Consider the following 20,943-nt stretch of genomic DNA (forward strand, 5'->3'; position numbering starts at 1 on the left):
ATGACGGACAGGCATTACGGTGCACTAAGCACAAGGATCTGAGAAGGGCTTCAGTGGGTGGGCAAAGTCTGATAATTGACCTTGTACAGCCTTTCTGTCGTTCTTTATTAAAACTTCATTTAAAGAAGAACAACCCCGGGTGGGTGCTGCCGATGACTCTTTATCTCCCGTTTCCTCAGCAGCCATAATGGATTACACGGGAATCTATTATGCATTCCACACAAGGAAGAAGAAGGGCTCAAAACCTGCTTAAAAATATATTTTTAGTACTGAAAATTAATGTGTTCACACAAGCCACTGAATCATTTTAAATGTTCTTTTTTAGTATATTAGGTATATGTGTTGAAAAGACCTATATTTCAATAAGGCCATGGGCCCAGTGGTGCGAGAGTAATGGGTGTGCTAATTTATTCATGATTTTAGCTGTGTCGTTATCCCTGATTTTTTTCTTCTTCTTCTTCTTCTTGAACAGTGTATGCTGGGTGTTTCACATCTAAATTGTTGTGCAAAACTATTATAGTAAATAACACCATAGAAATGAGACTACCGTACATAACTGTTTTGTGCAACATCTGGTACGTTAGCGCAGTTCTGTGCTTTTATGCAGATCTTTTCTGAAGTTGTAAGAAGTCATGTTACGCAAACAGCAAACATGTCAAAGCAGGCGCTCTCGGTAGGTGAGACCAAAATGGAACTTTTTTTTAAATCATATCATCAGGTTTGGACAGGTGATTTTAAAAATACAACTGGTTAAAATGACAAGCTGCTCCATTTAACATGTAATAGTATTGTAACTAATTTATTCGATTTAAAAAAAAATAATGTAACAAATCACATTTAGTTTTGTTATACTAAATGGGTGACCCTTGAATTTACAGGATGCCACTTGATAAGTAGAGACCAGAGTAACTAGTTCCATCTGATAAGGTGTATGTCTTTTTCTAAGTGGTGCAATTTTCTAATGTTGATATTTTTATAAAAGGTGAAGAAAATTACATTGCTTACTTTGATCTTGACCCAGTTTTAGATTCAAATTTTAACTTAAAAAAAAAAAGGTTAATCTGTTGAAACTTCAGATTTTTATTACTGTATTATCAGTAGGGGACAGAGTTAATGTTGGTGAAAGAACACTAAAATCTAAAACTTCAAGTAAAAAAGGCATTGCACAATCATAATAAACTGTATCAAAAACTAATTTTAGATGTATTTTTAGTCTATTTTTTGCTTCTAAAATTTTAAATGCTTTAATTGCTTTTCCTATGCAAGTTCAGACCCTCACATTCAACTCATTAGATCTTTTGGAATATCCTCACTAGGAGACTGCACCATGTCAAAACCTAAATATTGCAAAAGATTTACACATGTCCATTTTATCACTACTGCAGTTATCCCTGCTGTATTGTAAAGAATTTAAAAAAAATTTAATAATTCTTTGCATACTTTCAATGTGAACAGACTTGCTCACACAGCATGGCGAAGCTTTAGTATTTGTCTTGGCCAATAGTCGAATCATTGTCCACTCAAGAGTTTCAAAATACAGAATGATTATCATGTGTATAATTTTTTACAGTTCTAATTTCTGAGGTATTAAAAGGTTAGATTGGACTATTACGACGACTGTGAGCACAGGTGCTGATTAAGTTGATTCACTGAGGCAATTACAACCAGATCCCCTTTAATTACTGTGGGTTTTATTGCAACTGCGTAGTAATGAAGCACGGGGCCTGCAGGAGTTTTGGATGGAGATGAGATTGCAAAGTAGCACAAAGACACAAATTTAACAGGACGGAAGAGATCACACTCACACACACGCAGCTAGATCCACACACACAATCGAATAAAACCCGAGTGGAAAAAGCTCACATCAGAAACTCTTTTCTCTTGATTTATGGTTGTCTGTCCCCAACACATAATCCTCCACACACATGCCTCTGTATGTCATTAACCAGGTGTATGTGAAGGAATGATAACCAGGCAGAGCTTGCTTGCCTACTGCATGGCAGAGACTGATGCCAAAAGTCAGGTATGAGTGTTCCAGAGGGTTTGTGGAGGATGATACACTCTCCTTTATTCAAAGCATGTCCCGCCATATGCATTTTAGACACAAAGACAGGCTGACAACCTCCTAACCTCCAACATCGGCATTCACACGTACACACAGCACACTTGCCGCCCTCCCCAACACTGGCATGCAATAAGAAACAAGTCGACAGCTACACAGCAGGCAATATCCCCCCGCCTTCAGCCTCGGCACCGGCTTCGGATGCATCCGGTTAGTAAAAGCTGACAGAGGGCTGGCCATGCCTCAGAAAACAGCAGAATGAGGAATTTCGATGTTCCTCCACATCACCCCTGAGATGCAGGAAACATGGGATTGCACAGGCTCCCCTCACACACAACCCGTAATGTGTTCCCAAGATTCTCTGTCACCAGGAATGGAAATCGAAAGCAGTACACACATCCGTTATCTAAATGTTAACTCCAGTGCCCTTCTTGTTGTCACAGCCTGGTGAGGTTAGCCAACGGTAGGTGTGAAGCTTTGCTTTGGGCCCCTACCACAGGAAGCCTCTCTCTGTTGTAACATAGAAAGAATCTGCAAACCCAGACATTAGACACAGTCAATTATTTTTAAGATAAAGTAGATTTTTAAAAAGGTCCAATTACACATATAGAAGATATCCAAAATGGAAATCTTGACTTGTTTGTATTTCCATGGTTTGTGAAAGCTCATAAATTGGACATTGCACTTGCTGAGGCAACCAAACACCATCTTAAGTTTCTTAAACTTAGGATTTTCTCAGTCTAAATTCAAAGACACCAAATTGTCAGAATTTGGAACATTTTTATCTTTTCCTTAACCTCAAAAATGGAGGGAGTACATGTTTACATATATATAATTCTATGTCATTCTCATCTCATGTACAGCTATTTATTGCAAAATTTTAGGAACACAAAATAACTCATCTAAGGTATTGCGTCAAATAAATTATTCAATTTGGACAAAGTAGATGTGGGACAAAATTCCAAGGTTGCCTTAATCATTGAAAAATCCATTTTATTGCACCAGGTTAAAAACATGTCTTAAAATAATTGTAAATTAATCAGGGGAAAAGAGAGAGATAAAGAAAATTTAAAAAATAATGAAGCTATATCAGGACTGTAAAAGCAGTCCTGAAATGTATTTATTTAGTTATTCTTACAATATATAGTCTTACAATAATTTGTTCATTGTACCTTCAAAAACAATTTCTTGTTAATTTGTTAATTTTAAGTCATCCAATGATCTGATTATAAAATACTCTGGCTCATCAGCTCAGCAAAACATCAACCATATTCCTTGCTCCCTTCCAGAATTATCTAAAGTTGAAACATAAACACTTTACCCCCCAGACGTCAACCCCATACACAGTTTTTCTGTTGGTGCAAAACGATCCAGATATTCAGCTCTGGTTATGCCACAAAGCACATTTTTAACCAGAAAGGGAAAAAGGTGAGGGACCTTTGACCTGTGTGCTGTAGGTCATGTTCACTGGGTAGAACGCCCTTAAAGCTGTCTTGTGTGGTGCTGATTAATCACAGCATCATGACATTTGTCTGGCTTCAGCCCAGAGGAGATGTGTTAGGCATGCAGTGCCTCAGCACTTCTCCAGGAGCTTGTGTTTGGCGGGTGTGGGGGTGGAGGGCGTTGCAGGAGACGGGTGGAGACAAGTGGACAGTTGCACGGGCAGACTTAAGACTCCGAACGCAGTCCGATGCAGCGCAGGCGGTATTTACGCTCCGACGGCTGCGGGATCTGGGAGCTGGGTATATTTAGCCGCCTAGAGATCACGCCGAGATGAGATTTCAAAGTGAAGTACCTGTTTGAAGATGCATGGCATTCCACAAGGGTGGGCAAGGGCTACTGGGTATAAATCTAGCGCCCCTGCACCTGGTGTGAAGTCAGGGAGGGAGTGTGACACCTAAGATTTAGAATGTCTAACACACAAGCTGTACATGTGTAAACTACACATTCATCTATATAAATTTACACGCTCCTGAGAAATGGAAAAAAAAAAAACACATCACTTTTTTCCTCAATAGACACACATGCACACTGTGGGTGTAGGATTTTACTTTAGTAGCAACCAATTCACCTGGATGTTCAAGCAATCCATCAGTGTCTGATCTTACATTGAGGAGAATCTGAGAACCTCACTTTGCTCTTTAAAACATGGAAGTAAGGCAAATTGTAATTGGTGACTGGTAAGTTTTGCACCCTTACATCACACACTCACTACTACAAATTTGACTTTATATGCCTGGCAACAAGACAGCCACATTTACTTTTCAATAATTTTCTAATCTGTAAATTTGAGGTTAAGAACTCAAAATAAAATTGAGCTAGTATTTGTTGGTCCCAGATCTCATCTTTAATTTGAGGCTCAACTGCCAGATACCACAATGTTTCTTTCCTTAGCACACCTTGTGCTTATACTTCCTGTATGGATTCAGAACTGGACTCATTCAACCTCCCAATATACTGATTTCTAAAAAGAATCCATGTTTGCATCTAGCTTGTTTTATAAAACCCACTACTCATTTATTGCAATTCTCTTGCTCCTGTGACAAATATTCATAGATCCCTGTAAATACAATGCAAACAAAGTCAACTCTCAGATCTCCAGGCCTGGAGAACAAATGAGTGTTTCATGTTTCGGACAAATATCCCTCATGTCTCCTCCTATCCACACTTTTAATCTCCCAAATAGAGGAATGTCTCTATAGATGCTTTGTGTTTGGATATTTAATGTCCCTGCTCTATCTGCAAAGTCTGTTGCTAGGCCAAAAAACAGACATCAGGCAGAAGATCTAAACGATGCCTTTGTGTCCAGGGTGAGAACAAATGAGCCACTCTTAATCCGTCTCTCCATCTATCCTCACCCTTGCCCCGACTTCCCCACAGAAGGGACATTTCCCTCCTTTAAAAAGCACAGCTCATCATAATACAAGAATTTGCATTGTACAGGGAAAACAGCAACAAGGCAACAGATTATCTATGGCAACAGAGCTTTGCACACAAGGATATTTTCTTTTCCTCCACAGAGGAACACAATTGCTGCCAGTGTCACTGGGTCACATTTTTTCCCGGTTCCTGGTTAATGGGCTGTAGAGATGGTTAGCACGTACGATTAGTTTTAATCTTCTACATTTGACTGGGTGAGAAAAGGCACTGAATTTATTTCAACACGTCGGTGAAGTTTGCATGCTGTCCTGAAAATGAATCAAACATTTCATTTTCCTTTAACTTTTATTTTAGGGTGGTTATGGATTTTTCAAGTACAGAAAGAAATAAACTTATTCAAGTAAAATACTTTATTTAGCTCCTTTGTTCAACATTTTAATTTACAAAAAACATTTTCAAAAATACAATTTTATAGTGTTTAAGTGACAATGACATTTGCTAGTGTAGTGTTGGAAATGTATCTGAATATTTGAAAGACATTTACAGCAGGGCATGTCAAATGTACCTTAGATAAAAAGTAATGTTTATTCATACAGTAAATGCATCTTATTTTATATTGCACTTTTCTGACTTTGATTCAAGTGTTTAATTCATGCTGATGAAAATCTGTTCACAAATAGATTATTCACACCAGCAATCTTCCAGTTAAGAGATCAAAGCACATTGGTGGTATGGTGTCAAGACTTTGATACATTATTGCTCAAAAAAAAAAAAAAAAAAGCTCAACTATAACTTAAGTAACTCTGTGCTGACTTGTTAAGAACTTTCTTCAATGTGTGCATTTTTTCCTTCATGTGTTTCATAGATTAAGAATAGAAAGTACAGAAATCAAAATAGCTACGCTACCTTTAAATAGCACCTTCACTTAAGCTGCTGACGAAGTGAAATATTTAAAGTGTTCATTCACCTGGAACGCATTGTAAATACTCTAGGTCAGTGGTTTGGTACCAGTGTTACAAATCACTCAGTGTGCAGTCTTAAAAACCTTTTGCAGAACTCCAACTAAACAATGAATACCTTTAAAAATAACCCAACAAATTAATCTGCCTTTAATTTTCTCAAAAAAAAAAAAACAAAACAATCTAAACAATCTGGTAAATAACTGGGCTGAATTAAACCGAGCCAGGAATAAATATTTTTTGGCCATTTATGCTTTGGTCTATTTACCTATGAAGTTGAAACCTGGTTCTGGGTACAACATCAAACCCAGCTAATAATGTTCTAGTTCCAAGTTTAAAAGCAGATGTTTTGTTTAGTTCAGGCTACTTATTACTGACATCAAATTTTTTGCATTTCATTAAAAGTGGCTGCCCAGTACTATGGGTTTACAATTTAACTTTTTTTTTACAGCTGCTAAAACTACATTTTATGATTTGTTTACTTGAAAATGCTTCAACCAATTATGTAGAGTTATTGGATACAATTTTGTGCATTTGTTTGATCAATCATGACAAACTGAACTAGTCAAATTTAGGTTGTGCTACCGTTTTAAGTTGCACAACATGACTTAGTATTTACTAGCACCGATTATAAAGAGTGCTGCTCTAGCTGGAGATCTTATTCCAAACATGTCTGCATGACACTGTTTGTACTGAAAGATCAGGACCGAGTCAGTTATACAAATATCTTCAAAACAAATGCAACCAAATCCTAAACCTGGGGTTTCATTTGGAAAAAATATACATTTTAAAGTTGATTTATAGCTTTGTTCAAAACATTATGGTTGTCAATTTATTCCCTACAAACTAATCACACTACAGACTTCAGTTAGTTTAGATGCTGTTGTATCAAAGTGCAAGCTGTGCTTCTAATGTAAATGTTTACGACCTTCCAAAGTTGGATTTGTTTTGTTGCATCAAGTTAATTTTATGAATGAAACCCAACTTCAGATGTCTGAACCATTTTGATATAAACATACCGACTACAAAAATACAAATAGTAATGCAAAATACAGATTTCTCAATTCTACATGTAAAAAATGTTATGAATTTAGATTCAGTAGACCACCACATAATGTTGCATAACTTCCCAAAAATAATCCACCGTTTGCACTGCCAGACAAAAACTGACAATGCAGTGGATTTCAACAGTTAGAATCGTTATGAGTGAACATTTCTTGTACCGTCAAATTGGGCTGTCAGAGAAGCACAAAGTCTCCGGACGTAGTGAAGGTTCTGCGTGCATCCCTAGGAAAGTGCCATTCCCGCTTCTCTGCACTCAGATCCACCGGCAGCTCATAATCTGTGCTGCGACCTTGCACAAAAGTAAACGCTGGATATTTCGCTGTCGGCTCCAGCAACTGGAACAAAAACAGCAGTAACTTTTATTTTGCATTTCTACACCAAAGAGTGTTTTGATGCAAATTGAATTAATTTTAATGTAAAATAAGTAGCTTAAGCACAACTGACAGATATAGGCAGGAACAAGGCTTTTGGGTGAAATGGCTGTACAGCTGGACAACAAGTCAATTAGATTTGCGGCTAAATGCTGCCACCTACTGCTCAACCAATGTAGGACTAGCACAATGAAATTAATCTAGAAATTGTTTTAAACAAAAACCCCATCAAACCCAATATCTGAAAATTAGCACTACAAGTTATTTCAAGGTGTTCTGAGTTGGAGAAGGTTTCTTTACCTTGGACAGTTCTTCCCTGATTCTTTCATAATCTTGAGCGCTTTTAGAATAGAAACCAAAAGTGCAGCTTGGATCCATCTTGCTAAAAGGCATCTTCTTCGGTGAGGGGCAATGGTATGACTAGCAAAATTAAGAGGGAAAATTCAAAATCTAGACATTTATCAAAATGGAGTAAATAGTCACACCTGTCTAGAACAAATACAATCACTTAATGAAAAATATTTATCTGCACCAACATGTATGCATTTTCAACTAGTCTATTGCAATGTTATAAGGTGCAGCATGAATCAATAAGTAATTTTTTTTTAACTTGCAGAAATTCAACTCATATTTCTCACTTTTTTCCTGTATGCTTAGAAAATTGCATATTAAAAAAGTTGGTACTTTAAATGAGGCAATATTGTGTTTTCCAGCCATATAGTGTTATAAAACAACTGTTAATTGTACTTCCTGATTTAACATCTTGAAATTGGTCTTTGTTTAAAAACTCCTGCTCTTTCTGAAACTCAGCCTCCTGGAAATTAATCTTTCATCTATTAATCCATTTTTCCCAGCATTGCACTGAGAAGTAGCTGGAATAATTAGCTCAGCAGATGTGCAATTTCACCAGGTGCGCTAGATAGTCTGATGGAGCTGAGTAGGGGAGTCGCAGGGAAGGGCTGCTCTGTGAGGCGGAAGTTCAGGAGCTGCAGCTTAAAGGTGGAGCTACGTCCCACCAAGCTTTTTGGACAGCTAAATAGTTGCCATGGGAGATTAAATGATATCTCAAACACTGCAGGTATATTCTTAATGTGGGAGTATTAGAATATGATGCAGTCCTAAAAAAGATGACATACTACTTCCCCTTTAATATCACAGAAATGTATCCAGAACATGGGTTAAAATTGCTACACCACTTCTGTTAGTAAATAACTCGCTGAATGTCTAAGCACCAAATCCATTCTCAATCAATTGCTACTGTATCAACCTTCCAGACCACTCGGATCCGTTTCTGGTCAACTCTCCATCTCCAGAAACAGAACCAGACGGGAGCAAGATTCACATTCTACCCTCTAATCTGGAACAAACATTCAGAAAACTGCAAAATGGCTGCAGTTCTTTTAAACCAACCTGGGCTTCCTCAACATTTCAGCAGAGCCACAGGCTGTTCATGCAATGATGAAGCAGCCCATGTAAAAGGAGCCCCAAACAGAAAAAAAAAAAAAAAAACCTTTACCAGTGTTATGCAATTTTCTACCTTTAAGTTAATTTGGGTTTCATTTGCTTTAGACCAGTCAGTTGCCACAGAACTAAACACTTGAAATGCACCACTCAATGTCTAATGAATCCAGATTCCAGTTAAATCTGCATTCTCAGTATTTCCTGGGTGGCAGCTTCACTTACCTGAGCAGCAAGTAAATCAGCCAATACATACTCTGATTGGGCGGAGTGCTGCTTTAAGACTCACACCTATAAGTACTAACAGAAACTATAAAATCCACATCTACTGGAGCCCTCAGTCAGCTCGTCTGTGTAATTGTACATTACCTGAAGAGGGAAGTCGCTGGTGCTGACATTCACAAAAGACTGACAGTAATGAGGGTCCATGTAAATCAAGCTGTCATCTGCAAGGACAAAACAAAAGACAAGTTATTCAAAAACATTAGATTATTGCAGAGAAAAAAAAAAGTGCTTCTCCTCAATATCTATGCAGAGCAGCTCAAAGTCACCCACCGGACCTACATGTTGGGGTTGTGTGCGTCAAATGTGCTTTCAAGAAGGCTGTTGCTTTTTAATATCCAGCAGGGTGGATTAAATTCTGCATAATCGGATGAGTTTGTACAAGCACATTTTTTACACCAGCAAGAAAAGAGGCTGTCATTTAATTTTTGTGTGGGGGAATTACTTTTACAAACACGCAATTATATTCGACCGTTTTGCATATGATGAATGCAGTGCTGAGCTGTGCACTGGCAGGGAGAATGTATTGCTTGTCATTTAGACATCATCCAACACTGTATTTCAAATGGGTAAAATGTAAATGCGTAAATATTGACTGCCAAGATGTACAACTGAAGGTTTCTCCTGGCTGCTGAAGGTGATGAAGAGTGGCTCACTTTGGGCGCCCGGATGAAATTTAATGCATGCCGCCTATGGAAATCAATTATGGTTTACAACTTGGGAGGTTTACTTGTGATAAATGGACGAGGTTTTGATGGGTCAGAGAGAATAAAGTAAGCCCCGCTTCACTCGGTTTCATCTCCACTCCTCTTCGTTTTCCTCATACAAACATGAATACATTAACTTACTTTGTCTCTACACATACAAAGGGTATATTATGCAAAAGATAATTTGTTATTCACACCAGCCTCTATGCGAATGCATCTCTCAGTTTTCCATTATTCTGCCACTAACCTTGAAATCCCACAAAGTAGCAGGCATGCTTGGGCTTCCCTCCGATGATGCCTATGCAGTACTCCAGACTCAGTATCTTCTAAATGAGCAAAGAAGCACATATGTCTTAATTATAGCTCAAATTATTTCATAATGCACTGCAATTAACTGTGGAGATGAACCAAGAAATGAGCTTGTGACCTAAATAGGCCAATTTTCAGTTTGACTGGGTCTGACCACTGATCGATGTTTAATGTTTATTACTTTGATTAAATAAAAGCAGAACAATCTCTGGATCATCTTTAAGCTGAACAGTAGAAAATGACTATTGCCTGGTGACAGGTTAAAAACTCTAAATGTGATCTTTTTCTGCTGAGTGGATGCACCACATTAACACTCTTCAGTATTGAAGTTGTTACAGAAGGAAGCAGATTTAAAGTTAAGAATTTTCGATCTCAGTGTGGTGTTTTGAAACAAAGTCACAGGAAGCACAAATATTGAATTTGACAGATTTCACAATTTCCCTTTTTCTAATATAAATTAGAATTAAACAAGTATTTTGACTAATGTTGATTTAAGTTGTCATTTTAATCAGAATTGGTGTAATTCAATATCAGCCAGTCAGAGCTTTACAAAGACCTGAAATCATCCACAAAAACTGATCTCAGCAAATGTAAAAAACATTCTAAATTTGTAATTTACAACAATGACTACTTATCTTATGATAATCACTTGGACTCAACATTAACCCTACGACTTCTATGAGATCTTAAAAAAAAAAAAAAAAAAAAAAAACACTCACTTTTGCAAAGCCAAAATACTCTGGGTTTGTCCTTTCTCCTCCCAGCCTCACAGGGATGAGGATGATGACGGCTTGGGTCTCTGGCAGCATGGCGGTCGCCGACAGTTCAGTGTGTTCTACAACAGGAGGACCCTCTGCTGTCCCACCTGAGGCTTCTCCTGCCTTCGGTGCCTTGTGACAGTCCATGACATCCAAACTGTACACTAGAAAAGAAACGATGCAAAAGTTCAATTGAGTGATGTCTGTTTTTAGGAAACGAGTCCATTTTAAAATATTTTAAGACATTAGGCTACTTTACATTCTGATAATTTGTCCATATGACAAAACTGAACTACATATTGGGCACTATTGGAGAATTTCATACCATTTTGTTGTTTGACACAAAAGCCACTTAAACTTTTTACTGATCTTGATTTTTCTTCAATAAACTCATTTATAACATTTACAAAAGTGCTTTGCTCATTTTCAGTCTGAGGACCACCATAAGGTCAAATCATTGCCTGACTTGATCAGAAAGTGGGTCAGAACACTTCAGATGGAGTCGTTCTGAGCATTCAGGATCAGATGTTGGCTTGATCATCCTAAGTGCAGACCTGCAAAAATGCATCCACTCTTCTGGAGCGAGTAGGAACCTTAAATTCTGTTTTACACATTTTCTCTCAAATATTTTTCTTAACAGTCATTATTCCATCCAGAAAGCATGTTAAGTCTGTAGAGTGGAAATAAATGTTTAGACCCTTTAGAATTAGAAAAATGTGCATTAACAAAGAAAACTCCTCTCCCCTACAGAAGTTTCAGTTACTAAAGTAAAATTTTACCAAGGTTGACTGATTTCCAAAAGAATCAAAAGCTTTAATGTTTCTCACTGCAACTAGCACTACTGCACTAACAAAAAAGCTACCAACTCGCAGCCATCTTCTGCTATTAAGACAAACATGAATCAGCTGAGATATTGAGGTTAAGAGGAGGTCATGGCAGCATGTTATGATTTGAAATGGATGTGATTGTTGTGGGGAATAGACACAGAACAGACACACCCTGTCCCCCACTTTTAGCAGCTGGAATCTCAACAGCAGAACAGAGGAATAAAAGCAGTCGACTCGGGCGCCGTGCCCAGTTTCCTGTACCATCAACGGCAGCATCATCTTTTATACCTGTGCAGTCCTGGGAGACGTAGACAGTTATACCCGCCAAGCCAGGCTCCGTCGCTTCCTTGACAGCTTCCCTAAAACAAAAAGGCAGGAAAAGACAGAGGCAAGTAAGAATAGGAGAGAAACTGAGGGAGAAAGCCAAGTTTACATTGAACAAAAAATATGGGACATTACTACTTTCATGTTGAAAAGGGAACATTACTTTGAGTTGTGCTGAAGAATGTTTTGTCAACACTACACCGACACGTATGATACCAAAAGAGCCATGGCACAACATTCATAGAGCCACAAACACCGTTCCCAAAAAATATAAAAATAAAATTCTCATTTGTAATACTTATTCAGGATGCCACTTTGTTTTAAAAAAAAAGTGATAAGCTGTGCACAGCAACATTTTAATCATATTTGAATTTACTGATATTTATCGTTTGTCTTGTGGAACAAATATAGGAAAAAAACTAAACATTTCTGATCCTACTACAAGTTTATTTACAATCAAAAACTGAAACTTAAAAAATCCTGATGACAAATATAATGCCAACCTCTAATGGATTTTTATCTCCTCCAACATGTTTGTCTTGTGGTTTTCTGATTTAAATGTTCATAATTTGTACATGTTCTAGTCATTCAAAGTGAGTTTTTAAGGTTAGGTTGCATCAACTTAACCTGGACCATAGCATTATGCTAAGCACCATAAAAGTTGAGACTTGAAGATTTTAATAGTAACTTGAGTGCAGACAATGACTTAAAATGGTCATCGTCTTGCATAGCGCATACTTGAAGGTCAAACTTACTTTAAGATGTGTGCTACCAAAGCTGGACCATACCAGTCCCCCGCCTGTTTTCCCATTGCAGATCCTAAATGGACCAGTCTGTGCAGGCCCAGTGGAGCCGAGGAGACATCCGCAAACCAGGACACCAGATTTCTGTGGTACTCCTCGTTTAAATGTGTATCCGCTTCCTCTGCGAATCCCAACACCTGGGCTTGAGGTGCAAGAGATGCTCTGCTTTCAGAAATCCTGGAGGTGCTCTGCAGAGAAGCCTGCATAGAGGTGACAAATCGCTTAGCTGCTGTGGCGGTCCGTGATTCTACATCTAAAGGCGGGAGGGTGAGCGCCTCTGGCCAACACCAGTCTGCAGAAAAATGAAGGTTGGGTCAGAATCCACCGAAAGGTTGGTCAGTGGATTGAAATTATTATAATTAGAAAACCAATTCTATGCATTTATGTTGATTACAAAATTCCTCAAGTTCCCCACATTTTTCTCAAATATCATTTACAATGCAAATAAGTCATTTATTCCTTAAACCTTTGCAGCTAATCAATTCAACCTTATAAATGCAGTATAAACTGTAGGTGTATCATTTATTAATAGTTCCATTTCTGTATAGTCAAAGTAATCTGGAGCCAACTGGTTAAAATGTTTATGAACCAATTGTGACAACATTCTACATTACCCTCAGCTATAGCTTTTAATAAATGCATTGCATTTTCCTCATGCAAGCAATTCTCTAACATTTCCTTATTCAGCTGTGTGTAAGATGGCATTTAAATTACACCTGAACTTGACATTATTGGGCAGAACCATTTAATTTTTTAAGAGTTCTCATTTTCTATTATAAGCTGTTGTGCTCAAAGAAATTAATGTTCATTTTTGGCCAAGCCCTAATCAACCATGTAATAAGCCTGCTCTTACATTTCTAACCTCAGTTTTAGAGCATTAAAAATATAAACTCATGCAGGCCTTAAAAATAAGCCATCTTGGCTCAAGAAGCCTGAATTCTACTCATTTCAGAAACAGATTAGTCATAATTTGGTCTAATTATATGTTTGAGTGTCCCAGTATTTCACTTTAACACTACGATAGCCTTACAAACAGGGTGGGAGACGAACACAGAGCGAATGGGAGTAGACCAGGTAATAATAACCCAGAGTCAAGTCAGAAGCAGTAACAAAATGACCTTGATTCAAAGTCAATCAAATTTAAAATTGCTCCATAAATACCCTGAAGTGGACCTTCATATCTTTATGGGGAAATGTTTTATTAGCGACAGATTTTAGAGCAAATTTAAAAAAAAAAAAAAAGATTTTTAAATTACTCCATTAGTCAGTGAGACTGTAAAGAATATAAGAAATTCCCTAGTTATACTTTTGCAGCCCAATCCCATTGTTACTTCCCATTTCAGGAAGTTGTTAAAATATTCCACTGATCAGTTCCATCTAATCCAAGCTATGAAGACATGCATTACGTAATATGCATCCAAGCTTCATCTACACCACAGGTGTCAAACTCCAGTCCTCAAGGGTCGGTGTCCTGCACTTTAGATGTGCCACAGGTACAAAACACTGGAATGAAATTGCTTAATTACCTCCTTGTGTAGACAAGTTCTCCAGAGTCCTGCTAATGACCCAATTATTCTATTCAGGTGTGGTGCAGCAGAGGCACATCTAAAAGTTGCAGGACAGTGGCCCTTGAGGACTGGAGTTTGAGACCCCTGATATACACAGTTCTGCAACAGATGGTGTTTGTTATACTTCTAAAGGAAAATGTATGGTAGTCAAATGAAACGGCCTTAATGCATTTAACCCTTTGGAGTCTTACACATTTTGATTTCTCCGACAAACTATGATTAAAAACCCTCCAAACTCAAAGACTGAACTGAAACAACTGGACAGAAGAGTTGAGAAAAAAAAAAAATCAATACGAGTTATATAAATAAATAAAAGTTTTAATGTCTTATTAAAAAAACATGCTTTGGAACACATTACATTGATTACAGCTGTTTTAAGGGCTATAATGCCATTCCCCTTATTCCACAAAGGAAAGACACCAGTGCAGCACCAAACCCTATAGAAATAAGGTTGAGCTAAAAATTATGTTTACGGGGTGAAATGTGCTTCAGACTAAATGTAGCTTTCAGTTTCAAATTTAGACTGATGGAAAAACAAGCTTGGTTCCTGCTTTCAACATTAGAAACATGCAAACGTGTCAGACTTTTGTCAACTTAGGACTTTAAAAAAACAAAATGCTCATCTAGTTAAAATGTTGAGCGATCCAAGCTTAACTGTTTAATTTCTCGACTCACCTCTGCCCAAGTAGTGCAGAACAAGAGCCTGAGCAATCATCATCTGCCCGGCCCTCAGCATGCAGCCCCAGCCACAGTCTGAGGTCAGGGTGCTGCCTGGCAGCGGAGGGAAATCTTCCCGGTACGTCAGCCACAAACGAGATGCAAAATCCTTTCGGAAAGCCTCTACATTCCCCATGATGGAGAATCCCTGAAAGTCTTCAGAGGGATAGTCATCATCTTAGAAAAAAGAAAAAAATGTTTTAGATGACTGCAATAAGTTAAAGTCAAATTTTCAAAATCAGTGCAAGTTAATGTAATTTATGATATTGTGCAACTTACCTTCTGCCTTAAAATGATAGCACTTTCCCAGAAGAAACACTGGGGAGCTTCTACTGAATGCAGTCTTGGATTTAAGTGCCCAACCTAGAATACATAAACAGAACATGTATCAGGACTTGGCCAATTTACTTTGAAAGTGACTCAAAGATTGCATTTACTCAGCTAAGTGAGAAACCCGCTTTATAACTGCCACTCTGTGTGACTAGAGTTTCATGCTACCTACCTGCTAAAGTTATTTCATCCAACTTAAAAGTTTGTAAGAACTCCATTTTGAGTTGAATTCATGCTAACAGGAAAAGAAATACTGTTCAACTAAAGTTGCAGTTATTCCCAGTATAAGAAATTCTCAGGAGTGACTCAACCGCAGCATGCTCCAAGAATTATATTTAGGTGCTTTTTTTGTTAAGTTTCTTCCAGTCACAGTAAAGCTGCAACGAAAACCCAGCTTTTGATTTTGTCATAACGAATAACTTGTTTCAGCAAGTGATGAGATACTACCAGTTACTGTAAAAAAATAAAATGCGTTTTAAACTCCGCCTGGTTGGACTGCCTTGGTACAAGAACCGTGTAAATTCATACCTAGGTGATGAATTTACACTTATAAGTGCATGTTTCAACTACTCAGTTTTTGAAAAAAGTTTTGGGATCTTAATGAGAAGTCTCAATTGGCGCTGTTAAAATATAAAGACATAATTTGCAGCATTGCACTACTACATAGATGCATGCCAGCATTGTACTACATCGGTCTGCGAGCCTGCAGAAAATCACTTACTGTACTTCATATTGTGCCACATTGACATGAACTTTGTCTTCAATTTTTCCACCTCGTCGCTCCCTTTATTCTCCATCTGGACCAGCGAGGGAAAGCACCCATTCCCTCACAGCAACACCAACCTGACCTTTGTGCAAGGCAACAAACATACACACAATTTAGCTGCGATATCACTTCACTTCGAAGTACTACATAAACTGACAGCTTGCAGAAAACACATACCTCAACGATTCATCAATGTAATGATGTTTTCTTGTGACAGACGCGCTGCATTTCTGTCTTCAAGTTCAAACGTGGTATGGTGTCATAAAACATGCAACATTTCCTTCTTAACCCGCTTAACAACTTTGGGATCTCCTGAGAGTAGCAATACTTACGCTTTGAGGAAGTACGAACAGTAAATCTCGCGGTTTTTCGTGGAGCGGGAATGGGAGTTAGCTTGATTTATATACCAAGGCAGCCCAATCAGGCGGAGATTAAGACGCTTTTTTTTCCTGCAGTTTAGTATTTTAATTTCAATTAAATATTTCGACATTTATTTTTTTTAACAAAATAATCGCCATATTCTGTTAGAAGCATATAGTAAATGGTAAATATAATGTTTTCACTCTACGTCAGCACGAGTAGTATTAAAGAGGACGTATTCAGCTATGAGTAACAACTACTTGAGGGGTGCGCAAAGTCAGTCCGGTGCGTGTTTTAGCTCTCTCCCTGGTTTAACACACCTGGATCAAATGATGGCTCATTAGAGGCCTAAGAAGAACTCTGACATACTGAAATGGTTGTTACTACCACTAGGGAGAGAACTAAAACTTGCAGGATGCCGGCCCTAGAGGACAGACTTCATTGAAAGAAAAATAAAGGGATAAAAATAACAGCGATCCCAAATTTACATGTAAGCTAAGGCCCCCCTGGTTCCACATTGCGCTTCATCTTATCATCATGCAATGTGTACAGTATTATACTGCTTTTTCTCTTACATGTCAAGAAATGGTGAGGTACCTAGAAGAAGATGTATTAAAAAGTGCAAACTTCACCAGCGTAGATCAATGCCAGATAGAGAAAAGTCAAGAAATACTAGTTTTATGATTAACCCTCCTTCTTACTCCTTACATCTTAATTTATGTCACATTCCAAGCAATATTAAGAGGAGATGCTCAATAACTGTCATAGGCTAGCGCTATGTGGACAAAATATATAGATCATCTGCTTGCGTCAAGTGGCTAAAAAAGGCAATAACAACTGAACATCCTGTTCCACAGTCATTAATCAGCTCTATTAAATCATTCATGAAGACTTTAAAGAGAAGACAAGACAAAGTTTTTCATAAAAAAGGGAAGGTTCACTGAAAGGACAAAATCCTCACCAAAATTTTGAAAATACTGTAATGAACTTATACAATAACTTTTCATGACTCACATATAGTCAAAAGATTTATAGACATCAATGAAATACATACAAATTGCCTGTCATATAGATCTAGAATTTACTTTTGAGGAAAAAAGAATGCTTGTCTGCACTCTACTTTAAATCTTTGCCAAAGATCCAAATAAGATGTTTCACCCACAGTTCACTGAAAAACCCCTGAATGCTATGGCCTAGTAATTTATCATGTCTTCTATTTTTCTGGATTTATATCATATAAATCTGGAGAAAGATCTTGCTGAAATCTAATATGTTTTGAAGAAGAAGAAGAAAAAAATACATTTTTACCTTGTATATTTTTGCTCACAGCCAATATTTCTACTTTAAACAGTTTGAATCAGAAATCTACAGTAACGTATGCTTCATTCTGATTCATTCCTTATTAACAATAGTACTAGCTGTTTTAGGAATTTGAATTAGTAATATGATTAATACTTTGTAATCCAGAGGGCTCTTTTAAAAGGGTGTACACTGATATTAGAGAAACCATTTTCTGAGCAAGAAGAAGATGCCAGAATAGTGGAATCACAACCCTTGAAAGTTGGTTTTTAAAACTTTTAGAACTTCTTATTGACATGCATAAATAGAAAGCTACTACTTCTATGCTACAAATACTACTACTACTACTACTACCACTAATAATAATAATAATACTTGTTATTATTATTATTATTATTATTATTATTATTATTATTATTATTATTAATTATTATTATTATTATATAGTAGCTGTAGCTGAAATTGTGATATTAGTTCAACTGAAGCTACAGAAAAGTGCGAAAGCTCATTCTTGGGTGTGTTCTGTTGCGTACTACTCCAGCCTTTACGGTAATGATCCCATTCTCCCGTTGTCCCTGTGGCCGTGTTTTTTCTGAGTGAAGAGCAGAGTGCCTGCCTGGGAATTTTCTGAAAGCACATCAGCGGCCACTGCCATGGCTGAACGCCGCGCATTCGCCCAAAAAATCAGCAGGTAAAGACCGGAGACTCCGAAATGAGCGCTGTAAATGAACACTTCTGAACGCCCTTTTCTTTTCGCTTTCATGTGGATCTCCCTCAGACCACCGCTGCGGGGAAACCCTGCTAAAGGAGGCCCAGTAGCCTGGCTCCTCCTAGCTAACCTCTAGTTAGCTGTAGCGGCAGAAGATGCTCAGACCCACCCAGACAGACAGCTGTTCTGCTAGCTACTACTTTCAAACTACACTAAGTGCAAACAAATGGTTGATGGGAATGTGTATACGGATATATTTTGGCATGACAAAAATATTTCCGATATCTGTCCCATCCTTAAAACGGCTGAACTATAATGAAAGGAAAACCGTTAATTCTGGTCTGTTAGCTGTCTCGTCTACAGTAGCTAACGATGGGAAGCTACTGTAACCGCTGCTGACGCTCATAGAACTTTGTGGAGCTATGTGTTTAAGATGTCTGTAGATCACAAACGTGTAACTTTGATGATTAGAAACAAATGCCTTTCCCAAGAGCAGCCAAACACTGTGATAATCTGCTCTCGGCTCCTCAGACAGATCAATGTAATCTCCTTAACAAAGGGGCTTTGTGCAAGCTGTCAAATGCCACCGTTCCTTCTATTCTACACTTCAGCATTCCAAATGAACGCATTTCATCTTTTTTTTTTCTGATGATTTAATGCACAGACAGGCAAGTCACTATGCATTTGTTTAAGGAAAACACCCACTTGTTTGCCGTTTATGAATTCTGTGTGATAAGATCTGATGAAGAATGAGGAAATCTGGAAATTATGAGGAAGAATAACATTCTAACTGCCATCTCTTTATGTTCTTTAAAAAAAAAGAGGAATCAAATCACCAGTTGTCTTTTGTATCATTGTGTACATTTGGCAATTGACATTGTTGTCAAGATAAATCTGCTAATAAAACCAAAATGTATTTAATGGTATCAAGTATTAAAGTATTATATAGTGTACACACACACACACTTACCAGATTAATTGAACACAATTACCACAACTGTGAGTTAAAGATTACTAGATCTCTTCAAAATATCAGAATTTTAATTCTGAACTGCAACCAGTGTAAAATGTTATATCTTGTTATAATTGTACTTAATTAAAAATAATCGTTTCTGCATTTTGTAGTTAATTGTTCGTTTGTTTAACCTTAAACATTACTGAAGGACACCAGGTTTCTAAGCATGATCAAAAGACATTTAGTCAGATAAACTCCTTTCAATTGGTAAAAACAAAATCATGTCTTGGCAGGTTTGCATTTATCCAGTAGTTTTAATTCTGAATAGTGGATTGATGCATTTCGGGATATTTTTTAGTTATGTTTTAGTTATTTTTAGCTGTGTTCCTTGATCTTCCTGCTTGCTTCACTTTTCAGATCTTTATTTGTATAAAAAAATGAGAAAATCATCTATCATTAACTTCAAGTTCATATTTATGTGCTACTATATGTTGACTTGTCACATAAAATTCCAAAACATACGTTGGTGTTTGTGGTTTCAACATAACAAATTGTGTCAATGAGTCTGAATACTTTCTATTGTACTACATAAGGAGACAAATGTGTTTTTAGTGTGACAACAAACCTCTACTATTTAGTCATAACATGTTTTTTCTGCTTTTGAGTTTCTTGTCTTTTGTAATTTGAAATGCTCAAAAATACAGAAATACAAGTCAAACTTTTGTTTACTTTCACCGTAGTGAAGGCTGTTTAAATGGTTGATCTTATTCATCTTACCGAATGACAAAAAAATCCGTCTAAGGCATGTTGATGCTTGTGAAAGTTTTGATTGCGTGACACTAAAAGCAAACTGAATGCGTTTTCTTAAACACGTATCATTGTGACCCTTGTTTATTGTGAGTTCATGTGTTATTTCTAGGTTTTAATGATGTCCAGAAGTTGTGGCCACAAAGCTATCGTTTACTGAATAAAGTTAGTCTTCTGTGTGCAGTGAGCTGTGCCAAAATTTTAAGGCACATGGGAGGACTACGGAATGTGTTTGTCACTTCTGCTTTTCTGCAGCCGTGACAACTCTTCACTGTAGAGGCCACTGGATCTCAGCTCCCGAACTTTATCATACTCACATTAGACCGGCAGGTTGGATCATAGTGCTTATTTTGACTTCTGTTTAGTAGCTTTGCCAAGCTCTCTAACGCCACTTGGTTGTTTACATTCTATCTATGATGGAACAGATATGACTAGGTTGTCTCCAGAAAATAGAACAGAGTTTATGCTAGCTCCCTGACCTACTGTATATTGCTTTGAGGATAAATCTGTTAAGTAACCAGAATGTTGTGTGAATCACCAGGCTGTTTATCATGTCATTTCGTTGGAAGTGTTGTGCTGAAAAACCAGAGACAGAAGAGAAAACCCTCTAATAAGTGGGGCTAAAAT

At 37.5% G+C, this 20,943-nt stretch overlaps 2 protein-coding genes across 6 annotated transcripts in view; one reads left to right on the forward strand and one right to left on the reverse strand.

Annotated features, from left to right (window-relative positions):
- Window positions 1-5,334: 5,334 nt before the first annotated feature.
- On the reverse strand, window positions 5,335-16,615 carry atg4c (autophagy related 4C, cysteine peptidase). Its single transcript, XM_014989739.2, has 12 exons — window positions 16,519-16,615; window positions 16,364-16,420; window positions 16,142-16,268; window positions 15,370-15,453; window positions 15,049-15,267; window positions 12,758-13,097; window positions 11,967-12,037; window positions 10,813-11,015; window positions 10,032-10,110; window positions 9,165-9,241; window positions 7,638-7,757; window positions 5,335-7,301 (listed from the first exon to the last, which is right to left on the reverse strand). The coding sequence occupies exons 3-12, from the start codon at window positions 16,215-16,217 to the stop codon at window positions 7,140-7,142; spliced, it is 1,431 nt and encodes a 476-aa protein (XP_014845225.1). The 5' UTR covers window positions 16,218-16,268; window positions 16,364-16,420; window positions 16,519-16,615; the 3' UTR covers window positions 5,335-7,139.
- Window positions 16,616-18,409: 1,794 nt separating this feature from the next.
- The window catches only part of dock7 (dedicator of cytokinesis 7), a 49,972-nt gene continuing 47,438 nt past the window's right edge, over window positions 18,410-20,943 (forward strand). For all 5 annotated transcript variants that reach the window (XM_088004831.1, XM_088004832.1, XM_088004833.1 and 2 more), the window contains exon 1: window positions 18,410-18,536. In XM_088004831.1, the coding sequence (XP_087860957.1) occupies window positions 18,499-18,536 (38 nt within the window). In that variant the 5' untranslated portion in view covers window positions 18,410-18,498. The remainder of the gene's footprint in view (window positions 18,537-20,943) is intronic.

The sequence above is a fragment of the Poecilia mexicana genome, unplaced genomic scaffold, assembly GCF_051168715.1.
Source record: "Poecilia mexicana isolate PSO_F unplaced genomic scaffold, ASM5116871v1 scaffold_4, whole genome shotgun sequence".
Classification (NCBI taxonomy): Eukaryota; Metazoa; Chordata; class Actinopteri; order Cyprinodontiformes; family Poeciliidae; genus Poecilia; species Poecilia mexicana.